The sequence below is a fragment of the Alosa pseudoharengus genome, unplaced genomic scaffold (genome assembly GCF_046254945.1).
Source record: "Alosa pseudoharengus isolate Yale_2024_CS ecotype anadromous, Long Island Sound unplaced genomic scaffold, YU_APseudo_1.1 YU_APseudo_1.1_scf_19, whole genome shotgun sequence".
Lineage (NCBI taxonomy): Eukaryota > Metazoa > Chordata > Actinopteri > Clupeiformes > Clupeidae > Alosa > Alosa pseudoharengus.
The window spans coordinates 10121783-10136495 of record NW_027468657.1 but is presented as its reverse complement, the minus strand read 5'-3'; the positions used below and the strand labels follow the sequence as shown (position 1 = coordinate 10136495).

General features: G+C 42.1%; 1 protein-coding gene across 1 annotated transcript in view; it reads left to right on the top strand.

Annotated features, from left to right (window-relative positions):
* The window catches only part of LOC143132848 (uncharacterized), a 31182-nt gene that overhangs the window by 10380 nt on the left and 6089 nt on the right, over positions 1 to 14713 (top strand). The window contains exons 2-5 of the mRNA XM_076292671.1: positions 11665 to 12636; positions 13132 to 13313; positions 13662 to 13887; positions 14106 to 14266. Coding sequence (XP_076148786.1) covers positions 11665 to 12636; positions 13132 to 13313; positions 13662 to 13887; positions 14106 to 14266 — 1541 coding nt within the window. The remainder of the gene's footprint in view (positions 1 to 11664; positions 12637 to 13131; positions 13314 to 13661; positions 13888 to 14105; positions 14267 to 14713) is intronic.

Sequence of the window (14713 nt, the reverse complement as noted above, 5' to 3'; positions counted from 1 at the left end):
CATCGGATGTTTACAGACCATTCTGTGCTGTTGGCAAACTTGGCTATCTCTGCCTCTCCTCTCTCGCTGCAATCTACCTGTCCAAAAAAAGAGCAGCTCTGATTCAGGCGTTCTTCTGAAATAGAGTTCCATCACAGTTCCAGTATACATGTACAGACAGAATAATAAGCTATTTTGAAGCCAGTGTTGTACAGACATGTAGCATGCTTGAAAGAGCCTTGGCACTTCATCTCTAGGTGGCCTCTTTACACGCTGATCTGCTTAAAGAACTCGCCACCAGCAGTAATGCTGACAGTGTTTTGATAACATAAGAAATATAAAACTTGTAGAACTGTACACACAGAAATACTGGGTTACCAAAAAGAAAGCCATGCTCCTTTGGCTTCAACAGTGTTTTTTTTTTTTTTTTTTAAAAAGAAGACATTCTTTGTAGTACAAATTATGCCCCTTGTACACAAATTTTTCTTTGACTTATCGCAGTGGAACAGATTGTTCATTGAGTCTCACCCACTGTGCTTTTTAAGTCCAAGTTTACCACTCTATTCAAACTATGCCGAAGCTGTCTAATCGACTGGTGACAAATTACTTGTGTGGTGAGTTTTTTACCTACTTATCTTCATAGGTTGGATTCACAATTATTGGTCCTGTTTACAAATTCAGACTGTATGTTATGTTTTTTAAATCCACTCACACCTTCTCTCCATCTCTCTCTCTCTCTCTCTCTGTCCTCTCATTCTCTCTCCTTCTCTCTTGCATGTTAATCCTCCTTGCAAAAGCTGGCTCTGACTGTTTGTTGAGTCGACATGTTTAAAAAGAAAGAAAGAACAAAAAAATAAATAAAACGTGGTACTGTTGTGAGCAAGATGTCACCCTTAATACACTGTGTGCCACATACTCTGCAGTGCTCTTGGCAGGTTATCTCTGGCATCATCCCATCCTATCTGTGAGACATGACCGCAGATTGAAGCTCTGTTGCCATCTGGTGGTCCTCTTCGCTGCGCTGACGTTAAGTACGGAAGGTAATTTCACAAGCCGATGCAGAGAGGTGTTTTTGCACGGGTAATTTTTCTCCACAGGAAAGTGAGTTTGTGATTAGCATGGTAATGACATTCACAAAAGGCCCATCTTGCACTCTTGAGCATGCATACATTAAACATTCAGTGCCTCTCTCATCTCTCCTTCCACTCTCTCTCTCTCTCTCTCTCTCTCTCTCTCTCTCTCTCTCTCTCTCTCCCTCCTTCTCTCTTCCTCTCGCTCCCTCTCTCTTTCTCTTTTTCTCGCTCTCCCTCTCCTTCTTATTCATGACTGACAGCACGTGTCTCATGATATACACTACCTCATGGGCTCCAAGCACAACAAACAGGCGAGTGGGGCCGCGCTGCCGTGATGAATGCCGTCTGCGCTCAAATACCCACGATGCACATCTTGTGGTGCCGCACCGCACCGTGTGGCGGCGGCATCACCGCGAGCCCGAAGCTCCTCGTCCCCCCAGCCATGACACACACCACATGCTCAGGGCTCCGAGCCCACCGCGTGAGAGATGCCGGCTCCGGCTCGGGGCAGGAGGATGGGAGTCATTCATCGTCCCCTTAATGTACACCCTTCGCCGAGGCACACTCATCAGATGTATGATATACATGCATACATGATATACGCTGACAACCGCTCGAAGCTATGGAGGTAATTGAAGAAAGACCATTAATTTTGCCAGGGGTGCATCGCCGGGTATCTTTGAGTGACAATTTATAGTGTCACACTGGGGCCGCCCTGCCTGGAAATTTTTCAATACTCGGTAAATGGTAAACAAAATTATCATAATTGAATGCCATATTGTATTGTCGCATCATACTTATGGGTTTAACTGCACCTTGTGTGTGTGTGTGTGTGTGTGTGTGTGTGTGTGTGTGTGTGTGAGTATGTGTGTGTGTGTGTGTGTGTGAGTGTGAGATTGGAGCCAGTACTGCCATCCAATCCAGTTGTCTATAGAAAAACACAGCAGAGATTGCGTAACACAATTATGTACAAACATTAATACCAGTCAATTGTTTTGGCAACTAGCCAATAGTAATGAATTTACATAACCAGGGAATTTCCTGAAAAAAAATGAAGAGAAAGCAAAATCAATTTGGCCCCAGTACCTATAAGTAGTATAGGTTGTGTATGGCTTATCAGATAGGCAGTGACTCTGCTGAGGAAGGATTGGTATTATGCATCATTTTACCACGGGCATTACCAGTATCTATCATCATAGTGAAGACAAATGTTTTCGAAGGGAAACTGAAGGGAAATTGGTTTCTCAGCATTGTTGTACTTGTGAAGGGCCCTTCCAGTAATGCAGTGTGTATTGCGGTTTCAAACCAAACTGACTGTCAAATGTTATAGAGGAAATGCATCAGGCAGCCTGCCATAGATGGTGCACCACACACCGCAGGAGTGGTCTTTGTTGCCACCATGTGGTAGAAGTGGTAAATAGCGGGCATGCTCATTATTACACAGAAGTGTCTGGTGAAGGTGTCCAGCTGGAAAGAGATAGAAAAATAGACATACGGGATGTGCACAAGCTTGCAAATACAGAAGGAGAACATTTGGGCATGCAATCTGTGTTTACACAAAAATGTGGACACACACACACACGAGTAAGGCAGGTGAGTGGCGAGAGGCCATGCATGCATGATGCACAATGCTGAAAATTACATCCACAATCTCGACTTCGCCATGGGCTGTAAATTTCAAATGGAATCAAGTCTCCTGTGTCAAGGTTTTATAACTCAGATTAATGGGAATAAAATAATGCGCCCTATGCCTGATTGATTCCCGTGAGTGGATTTGACGTAAAAATGTCATGCGGATGCAGTGATTGTAAAAGATCCAATGATAATAATAGACGGGTTGGGCCACACCAAAGATGATGACTGCTGGTCATTTCATCAGGGCAAAAGCTCAATGCAGAGAGACAAAGGGAGCAAAAAATAAAGAAAAAGTAAGACAGTAAGACAGGAGAAAGAGAGACAGAAAAGAGGGAGTGTCATGCACTACGGCGCAAGTGGCTACAGCATCCATACCACAATAGGTCCCAAGTGCTCACAGGGGCCCAGGTTCGAGTCCAACCCTGGGCATTTTATGATCTCACCACATTTCTCTCTCCCACTGGCTTCCTGTCACTCAATGTCTTGAGTGCCCCCCCCCCCCCCTCACCCCCCCCCCCCCCCACACACACACACACACACAGAACACACATACAATACAATGTATACAAAAAAAGGCAGAAAGACAGACAGAAATGTTGTGAGGACAAGGGACTGAAAGTTCCAGAACATTCTAAAACAGAGTGGTAGCAGACTGTTCTAGCACTGTGCTCGACTCCCCCGTCTCAAAGCCTAGCCTGTTAACAAGCATTCAGAACATGAAATCCGACCAACATCAATAGATCATCTCACCATGGTAACCAACAGTGCACAGAACATAATGGTGTGTTTTTTTCTGTCTCCCCATCAGGGCCAGGTACTGACCATGTAGCCCACACTGATAGATAATGTTCAAATTATGTCTGTGCAATGAATCCCCAATGAATCACCGCCAGGTCACAGGACTTGAATCATCACAGGGCAACTAAAGAAAATTAGATGGCACTTCATAACTATCGATGCTCGTTATTGATTTAGGCACATGATAAGAGTTGTTAGTTTATTTTATTATTTTCTAGGCTTTTGTAAGTAACCTAGAAAGCACTGGCTTTTTTCAAACATTATATAAACATAAATCCACTGAATATTTTATAAATGGCCTACACCGTGGAATACATGTGCAAGTACAAAACAGGAATTCACTGAACATGGTATACCACCAGCAATAATCAACAAAAACAGCAGCATTTTCAGATGAAAGACCAAAAAACATGCAACGCATGAGGCAATATTCCCTGAAAAAAGGTCACTACCTCATGTGAGGTGCAGAGCATCAGAGACGAGCAATAGTATGTGGAACAATGACACAGGAGAGGGAGTCAAATGTGAAAGATGAACCTCTATGTAAGCTCACAGGGGTTTGTAATGGATCATGGCAGAGACACAGCTTCATTCGACGCAAGTTTGATCTTTTTCCTGAGTAAGCCACAAGTAATTCCCAGAAAGGTCATGTGATCTCTAGGGTTACATGTGGCTGTCCAATCACAACACAGAATTGCACTCCGGTTGCAACAGCTACACACTTACACAATGGTAGTGGTACATGACACATGGAGCAAGAACCATGTTTCCTCATTAAAACTGGCCTATTGCTTTGCCAGCTCCCTACATGGTTGGAATCATTTAAGATCTGGGAATATAGGATCACTTAGGACTGCTTCAGCATGACATATATGCGAGAGGGCACAATATTTTATGGTGTGGAGGGCGTGAGTGGTATGAAAGAACGAATCAATGAATGTTAAGTGCCCTCCTGTCTACTTGTCACTTGCCTGTGACAAAATCCTATATGGTCAATACAAAGATCATCATACCTTTGCTCAGAGAAAAAAAAAAAAAACTCCCGACAAGAGAAGAGGCGAGAGCCTGGATGAGCCGCTGCGAAAGGGTCTGCCTAATGCGATTCTCCGCGGCCTGAGAGTCTTTCACAGACTCACCGCACCGATACAATTATGCTCTGGAGCTGCGCCGGCAGAGGTGTTGATGGCTCAATCCCCAGAAGGAGACGGAGGGAGACAGAAACCTCCTCCTGAGCTCCTCCTGGCAGGTCTCAGAGGAGCCGGAGAACAAAAAGCTCTGATGGGCTTTCAATAGAGGTGACCGGAAAGTGATGGCGGCCGGTCCCCAATGGGTTCACAGGGAAATGGCAGCACAAGGCTGATATTATTACTAAGATAAACTAGCCTGCTTCAATGGCTCGTTTTCATATTTCCAACTGTTATGCTTTACGTCTTCATAATATGGTTTTGCAGTATGAATGTTAAGAGAAGTCTGGGCACCATTGCAGGTTTAAGAAGGAGTTTTACTAATCCTTCCCTCGTGATAAAGATAAATTGTGGCACAAGTGTTATGTCTTGTAGGCTTTGTATGGGCACCAAATTACAGCAGTATCACACTAAGTGTTTCATTTGCATCGGTATACCTAATTACTTCAGAGTCCATAAACTGCACACCACGACAGATTAATGACTTTGTTGGAGACATTTAAAACATCACCTTCCAAAAATCTTTTGGTAGTGATTCAACAGGCTATACATTAGTTCCAATCAAACAGAAGCACGGGGGAGGTTCCAGTAACTACTGTACATTTGGATGAGTGATTCAACATTTAATGTACAAAACTTTAGGATACAATGAGGAAGTAGCCTGAATCCTTTGGGCAAGTCAGACTAAAAACAAACTGTTGACAAATTGAAGATATCATGATTTATAGTCACATATATGTAATCAGGCCTCTGGCTCAGCTTGAGGAGTAGAATCTCACTGCTTGCCTGTCTGTTGATTACATATGGAGCCTTGGCTGTCAGTGCAGATATAAGACTGTGCATGACTGGAGACTGAAACGGACAACTATAAATTCACATTGATTTCAATTGCACTGATTTCAACAGCGGTTGCCCAAGGGCTGGTGGCCTGAGAAGTGTGTGCTAAATTGAGGTTAATATATCTCGTACGTGAGAAATAAAATTCATCTTTTCACAGTTGACAGACATTTTTTTAACCTGTCATTATGTCTACAGAGCTCAAAATAGGATATATTGCACTGCCAGGCTAACCTTCAAGGAATGTATCTCTGTCACAGAAAACCCCGGAGACCTCCATTTTAATTGATGTACATATTTCCATATAGAGCTCTGAGAACATATACTTATAACCTTACCAGAAATAAAATGCCTCCCTCATACCATGATGTTTATCTGAAGATTAAATTGGAATCCTAGAGAACAAGAATGTTGAGAATCCCATTTCCATAGCAACAGCATGTGATGGTAGATTCATTCCACCATTGTGGCCCACTGATTGAATAGTGAGGTTAAAGGGTTCTTGAGCCAAAGTGGTCTGATCAGGTAAAGTGCCAATGGAATTACTTTTTGTAAACCTAGATAAATAACACTCCAAATGATTGCTGTGGTAATAATTCCTTAAAATTATACTTGTAGGCTACAAAATTACATGAAACGTAGATACAGGTTTAAATGGATTAAATAAAATCCACTTCTACAATAGTCACTTGAACGGAACTCTACAGAGTTTTTTTTTTCCACAGCAGAATTGGAGGACATCATCAACCTTTCTACTTGGACATGTTTCTTTGGAAAAAACAAATGACATTTGCTTCTGCCTTGGTCCAGGAAATTGAACATTAGACTATTTCCTTGCATCATTTCATTGATTATCCCAACATCTAGCTAGATGTTGTGTACAGTCTTCCACTATGTGGAAAATCAGATATAGCGGGTAAATACTCATTGTCACAACACAACTACATTGTACTGCTGTTTTGGTCGACTTACCAGACCCATCATGTTTATTTTCGTATTTTCAGTGAGGTGGTGCACTGGCTCATGTGATGGCAGGATCCAGATTAACAGGTTAACAGCTGCTCCTCCTCCATCTATCTGGTATCTCCCAAATTAACCAGCGGTCTATAAGGAGCCAATTTAGACAAGACAACTTTATGCATGGGAATTGGGAAATAATGGATTCTTAATATATCTATTGTGTGCAGTAATATATTTAATATTTATCAATTCACTCTTCTTTCACCACATACAATACATAGTTCATACTAAATAATTTAATAGTACCAAACATAGTGATGTAGCATTTACTAGCATTTGGAACTAACTTCCAAATCACATCAAATATGCTCCAACTATTACCTGTTAACATATGTGAAGACTGTTAATGATGCGTTTTATCACAGTTAATATATGTATTTGAATTTCTCTTCTCTTTGAATTTCTCTCTTGCGTTATCTAATAGAAAACATTCGGAATGCTTGTTAAATGTTTTAAATCTTGCTAGAGGTGACAACTCTAAAAATTTCTGGAAAGGATTATCTACCTCTATTAAACATGGCACCTTGTTGGCAGGTGTCTTGCAGATTACACAGTACTTGAAAAGACACATAGGATGGGAATGATTTAATTAGATATTATCTGTAATGCTATTTTCTGCACATCCTTTCCTTTTATAATTTCAGCCTCCAGCTACTAGTTGTCAGCACTTGGCAACACCTCAGTCCATCGCTACCCCAGCTATGAGAAATGGAGTGTCTCAAAACTGTCTGGCTCTGTGAATATCTTGTTTATGCCCAACAGGGCAACTCTTAATCAAACTTTGACACGCTCATAAATCCATAAACTGATATTATTGCCATAGTATGCCATAGCAGCTGTGGGAGCAACCCAAGTTCAGGTCATATAATAGACATGGTGTGCCCAGAGGACACAGGCTTGCACCCTGTTTACCCTGCATTCATTTTGACATGTCCTTGAGCTGGACATTAGAAGCCAGCTGCTTCCAACAGTCTGGTTGGAGCTTCACAAAGCTGCCTGCTCCAGTCCAGTGTGTGGAAGGTGAGATATGACATTGACTACAGAGCATTTATGGGAGTAGCGAAGGTGATGCAGCAGCAGACGTATGCTCTCACTGTAGAGGAACAATATGAGTAACCCATATGTATACATTATGTCTCAACAGTTGTTCGCTTTTAATTCAATTTATCATACACATGATTGTGTGTGGGGGAGTGGTAACACTAACTTAATAGAGCATCACTCATTTTAAACCTTTGTGTTATACACTAAGAAATTCTGACGAGTGCATATGCATTTGATTTGTTTTGGATGAATGCAACATAAAATATGAAATTGTGTAATTGTTATCGGATTCAAGCAATTATGCTTTATGTCTTCAAAGACAGTTTTTATAACTTTCAAAATATATTTGTGCAGTGATTTTTTTAAAAATGAAGGTAGGATGTTAAGGTCTATGTGGGGGAAAGTTTCTTCCTCATGCAGACGTCATTTTTCATCTTTATGATACTCTTTGGTCCAGGCCACAGGAGGTCGTTGAAGGATATGGCTTCTCTTTTATGCTTGACCAGTCCTTAAAGGGGCACCAGGCAAGCCTGATGCTTTTTCTCTACGAAACTCCCCCTCGCTCGGTCTGAAGCTCTCGTTTTCGCTGCCTCTTCGCCGGCTCTGCCATTATACACACGTTTGCAACAATCTCTAGCGTTTCCTTAGCCTGCCTCTGTGCTGTAAACTGATCCTGCTTCGGTCGGCGGGTAGGATACACCAAACTTGCAAGTGGGATATTCTTCCTACAGGCAGTAGGGGCAGGCGAGAGAGCCTTCATTCGCCCCGTAATGAGTCATTTAACCATATACCGAGTTACGAAGATGATTAATTAACAAGAAAACGTTGCCTGGTGTCCCTTTAAAGGGGACAGACAGCACAAGCCATTGAGATATAGAACCAGGGAGAGGGAGGAAGTTCCGGCCTCATTCATTTCAATGGCTGAAGCTATGCTTGCTAAATCAGCCAAAAGTATACTCAGTTGGCAGCTGCCATCTTAAAAAATTGTGTCCACATGCGGTCCACCCTCGTTTTCACAAACAAGCCAATTGCTTATAATGCCAGGAAGGCTCTTTGCCAGCTCATATATTTCCGGTGGAGCGGCAGCTGTGTTGTAGCGGCTATTGTTTTAGTGCACCTGTTTACATGAAGCTGGCTGGGTTTTGCACCTAGTGATTGAGCATGTTAAGATGCTGAAGGATTTATGAATGTGTCAGAGTTGAATTAAGAGTTGCCCTGTTGAGCATAAACAAGATATTCACAGAATACAACAGAAGGTGCCATTGCAACACAGCTGATGGTCCAAACGGAAATATATGAACTGGCTAAAAAGCCTTTCTGTCATATTGGCAATTAGGCAATAATTAGATGCCACATACTGTAACCCATGGCCAAAAATGATGTTGTCCAGTCCATGAAGATTAGCTGATCCTGGAAGTTGACAGATGAACCAATAAGGTGGGTTTACATGGACATGCTTTTCTTTTATCATTCCGATTTCACTATTCGATTGAAAAATTTGTGCCGTCTGTTTACATGGAGTACATCCTATTCTCCAAGATAGCAAGAGGCTGGCGGACCACTGTCGGTCCATTGGGGGCATAGCTGGCGGTCCGCTGGCATTTTACTTATTGGTTCTCTAGTGGTCCGCTGGCGGGTTGCTGACAAATTGCCCAATATTTTGCCACTATTGGTCTAAAATCTTTTTAATTTGTTCAGTTATACACCATATATCATTTTATTAACTTTTCTTAATATTCATGACAAGTTAAATTTAAAGAGATGGTGGTCGAACGGCGGACCACAAGTGGCACGCCATCAGCGGCATACCACCAGCGGTCCGCTATCTGCCAATCTGATTTTGCTATCTGGGCTGATCAGGTGCTCTCAAGCGCTTCAGAATTTTTGATTGGAATAGCCGTTGTCGTCTAGCCTAGAAATCTAGACGCACCCTAGCGGCTGCCCAGGCTAGTCTAGCAACTCTCCGTTGGCTTGCGAGCTGGAAAAATTAAGCTTCAATAAGGCCAATCACATTATGTATAGAGTCGGTAGACAGGCTTAACATAATGATTGATGGCAGTAGTTGCAACGATCAGATTCCAAAAATAATTCCGTGGAAATGTATGGATTCCAGTTGCTGCTACTGGAAGCAACTGGAATCCATGCATTTCCACGGAATTATTTTTGGAATCTGATCCCTTATCATACCTGTTCATTCGTATTCTTCGCTGGACTTATCGTGACTAAATTCAAGATGGCGGTGAACGGTAAACTTCCTGAAGGTACTGTCTGTATAAATCATCTTGTAAATAAACTACCAGTGCTTTTTCAAAGTTCTCAATGTCTCGTTTTAAATGTCAGGGCCCTCGGAAGTCTACCAATGAAGTGTGGAGCTACTTTGAGCCTCGTAAATGGTGTAAAACAGATTTAATTGCATGGCTAGCCCGATGCCCGAGGGACCACCATTGAAAACCTGTTGGTAGCATCGGCTAACTAGCGCCAGATTTCGGAGTGCAGGGGACAAGCCGAGATGAGCTATGAGATAAAAGTTTGCACTCGGTATCATGTTTCAACACACTTTACTGTAGGTCAATATCACACCGAACTTCTCCTTTAACTGGCTGACCTGAACCCTTCTGCCAGTGGTCCCCTACAGTATAACCAGTGCACTGTAGGCTACTGTAGGCGTTACAAAAAAATAACTGCAAATCTTTTGGACATGAACACTTCACTACACTGTACTTTACTGCAGAAATGCATTTTGGTCATGGAAATGTTCTTGTACTCCACTGTATGACAAACGTAGTTTTTTTGTCCCAAAACTTCAGTGCATCCTATTTCCTTCAGTGGTTGTGCAGTCAGTCATTTTCTATTTTCTAATATGGACAGCTAACATGGCTAATATATATCACATTTGAAGGGACGATTTCCCTAATTCTATTTCTTCAAGAATTTCTAGAAACTTTGCTAGACGTCGTGGCAAGTGAGAGTTTAGCATTCTCAGCACAACTTTGGCTGACCTGTTAATTTAATGGAAACTGTGGGTGTTGATTTGGACCTCAAATGCACAATCGGATGAAGTTTGCTCAGTGCACATCTTAAGTATTAACAAATGCAGCCTTTAGTTCTTCCTCGACTGTTCACCAAATTGTTGTTATTGTTTATTTCTCACCCTTTTAGAGCAACTAAATTGTTCATGTGAAACATGTTATTTAAAACAAGCTGCTAGGAATAAATCGGAATATCAGAGGTATAGGCCTACCATTGTGCCATTTTATGGAGTAGCCTATTCAAATCATAAGGATAACCAATCCTCACGCATTTGATTGGTGTAAGAGCGCGTGGAGCATTAAATGAATGAATCTCACTCTTAATGTGTGAGAGTTGGCAACTCTCATGTGAGGGTGCAGCTCTGTAAATATACAGGTATATTATGGTTATTATGGTTATGGGATTCTAAAGCGACACATAAAACAATACAAATTATGCCAACGAATAGCCTACCCAGCAATGCCTTGACGTTTTAGGAATTACGCACAGCCCAATTCCATGTTTTTTCGGCTGTTATTCCATGTCCCTCTTAATATTAATCTATCAGTTAAATTCCCCTACCGACATCGTAGGCTAATTGACAACAGGTGCAACAGGTCAAATTAAAATGTTGGTCAGCTGACCTGTCACTTCAGTCGTACTCATCCCCACGTGTCTTCCGTTTTCAGTTATTCCTCCACATTTTCCACCGCCAGTGTTTCGTCGTCTTCTATAAAAACGCGGTGGAACGTATAATTGTTGGGCACAGTAAGGCTTATAAGACTTGAAACGTAACATTACGTTGTTGTAATAATGTTTCCTTCTACTTCACTCCTTTCTGAATTTGAATGCCCTCTTTATCAACGCGGTCGTTGTAATCGACCCTTTTGCAAGTACCAACATGAGGACCGTCCAGGTAATGGGAATGTTTCTCCCATAATAACGCGAGGTAAGCCACTCAATATGTCAACAGGTTGAGTGTTGATCCGCCCTTCAGTCACACCGAAGATTTAGATTTGGTTTTCACTGCAGTTTGCACCTCTTGGGCGATTTTGTGACCATAATGTTTTCTGTTATGTGTCTAGGAGTTGAAAGGCACCATGGGTCTTCTTGTGAAACATTAAGCACCCAAGAAGATAACGGAGCTTGCTTACTAGAACTTGAAAAAATTAAAAAACAAATTGAATCAGTCAAATGTGAGGTTGAGCAACAACAGAGAAAGCTGTCTCATTACAAGACTAGAAAAAATGACCAATACAGGATGTGCACATCTGTGTCCAAAAGTAAAAATAAAATTGCAGCAAACAACCCAAGTGCCAACAAATATGTATTGGAGAAATCTAGGCCCCTTACTGATTTGGAATATGATCCTTGTTCAAATTTTTCCTCTGGCTTATTGTCAAGCACTTTATCAGATTGTAGTGTCAAACCGTGTAAAGACAAAGAGATTGCACTGGAGCAATGCAAGAAAAGGGATAATCAAAGTAATGACCAAGAGACAAAAATATCTCATCATTCTGATGACTCAGATGATGGAACACTTGTGATTGATGTGCCATGTTTGGAGGAGGATCCACGAGGTCTCAAGGGAGTTGCACAAACCATGTCCACTGAAGCCAAACCCACAGAATCTCCCCCAAAGGAAATCCGTGAGGCTAAACAATGTATAGCTCTCTCTAGTGACTGTGCGCTGTCCACGCATAAAAACCTGCAGACAAATGAACAATGTGAGAAAGAACTACTTAAATCACCTGTGAAAAGTTCAGAAGAAGCAAAGACCAGAAACGGAAAAGTGTTGCATTGCTTTGAAAGAGGCAGAGAGATTGCGGCATCAAGTTTACCAGATGCTGGTCTGTCTGCAACTAGAGAGGGAACAGAAATCAACCATGGTACTTCACGTTCTCATCAAAAAGAAAGAGAAAAAAGGCCTAATATTGAGAATGTTCTAGATGACCTTTCTGCTTGTCTTGACGATCTGAGGAATCAGAGTGAAACAATTGGCTGTACAAGTGACCTGGAACTAGTTCCGAAAATGAATGGAAATGCCTTGGATGTCAGTAATCAAAACGAAGACCTGGAATTCTGTAGTCTCCAGCAAGAGCTACAGGTCCAGATTGACAGTCTAGAAAAGGCACTGGAGGGACCCAACAAAAATCACCAATTTTCTCTTCTCCCCACTGCACCCCAAAGTCATATTCAACACACTGTGGTACCTAAAGAAAACCTGCAACTTTTTGACCACCAAACCACTTCCTTATTTCCTCCAAAACACACCAGGAGCAGTGGTCAGGATGTTGAATGTTTGACAGGCTCGTACTGGACCTCAGTGCAAAATGTTAAAAACGAAACAGGTACTTCTAAACTTCCTGCACCTTCATTCATGACTGCACAGCACTTGGATGGAGGGCAGAGTAATGTACAGTCTATGAGATATCTAGATGCAGCGGTGACCACATCAAACCCCAACCGGTTTCAGATGATAAAGAAGCCAATGGGTGAACCAAGTGTTGGGTATGTTGTCCATCAAGCCCCTGCTGTACTTCGTCCACCAGCATCAGCCACAGTGCCCAGAAGAATGGAAAAAGAGGAGACTGACATTTTCTCAAGTTCTGAGGAGGAAGAGCTCAATTACTCTGACCTGGATTTGTCTGAAAGTGACCCGATGGAAGAGTGCTACAAGATTTTCATGGAGGGAAATAAAGATGGTGATTCCGGCATCCAGGATGCTTCCCCTGTAAGTTGAATGAGATTTGTAATGGCTTTCTATGACGGGAGGACTGAAAACAGATGCAGTAATTCACTACTTGTTGTTTCAGGTGCAAGCAGGTAAACTTACAGAGGCTGACCTGAAACTGAAAATGGACAGTGGACAGAAGAAAAGAATGGCCCATACACCAAAATTTGAGGAAAGTGAAAGTCTTGCTGAACTGTATTGTTCTCTAGCTTTAAATGCTATTTGTAGTAGTAGTAGTAATAGTTGCACCTTCACAGAATATTGTATTCTATATTCATTTGTATGTTACATTAATTTGTTTATGCGATTGTTCATTATGTGTGTTCTTGGTGTTTTTTAATCACTCAGGCAGCCCCTACTAAACCCAAACCACAGGTGATCATCCCCCTGCGAGGTGAAGCATCTCTGATGACCTCAGCACCTGTGAGAAGGCCACAGCCACAGCAGCAGTTTATCCATCGGCAGCCGTCTGTGCTGACCACAGCAATCAGGGGCATCCAGGGACCAGGCCCCTCCATTGGGCATATCGGCAAATACGCCCAATTCACTTCACACCCCAGCCTTCCACAAAATGGTATTCATTCATAGATGTTCTAAGGAACTGGTTTGGTGTGAAAAGATGGCATTGGTTTCAGGTTTCCTGGACATGGAGTGAGTCCTAGACTAAGAGCACTTCTGTCTCCTCTGAAATCAAGTCTTTAGTCTAGGACTAGCCTTACTGCATGTCCAGTAAAACCAACCCATACTGTATGTGGCTGTATGCAAAGCTAATGGTCTTTCAAATCTTCTCAGCGTGTGTTAACATCATACCAGTCGGAACCACCGTCCAGCTGCCTCCCAACATGCACTTCATCCTCCCTCAGGGGCACTACATGCCCATGACCGTGTCTATGCCCATGACTGTGTCTCCCCCCGTAGTGATGCCACGGGCTGTGCACCTTACGCCCGCTAAAGTAAGCCTGCCCGCCGCTGTCTATGCATTTTGACTATACATGTATACAGTGATGGTCAAGTGTTGGCACCCATGCTAAAGTTGATTAAAAAGAGGAATATAAATCATCTTTTGGAGATTGATCTTAATGCCTTAAGTGAAAAAATGAGGAAATATCCAACCGTTAAGGAAACCATTTCATTGTGAATGAATAATGTATCATAATAAATAAATAAATGTTCTTCTTTAAAATACAGGGCTCATAAGTATTGGCACCCATATGTTAAATTCCAGTAGAGGCAGGCCGATTTTTTTTGTTTTGTTTTGTTTTTAAAGGCCAGTTATTTCATGGATCCAGGATACTATGCATCCTGATAAAGTTCCCTTGGCCTTTGGAATTAAAATAGCCCCACATCATCACATACCCTTCACCATACAGAGATTGGCATTGAGCTCAATGAGCATCATG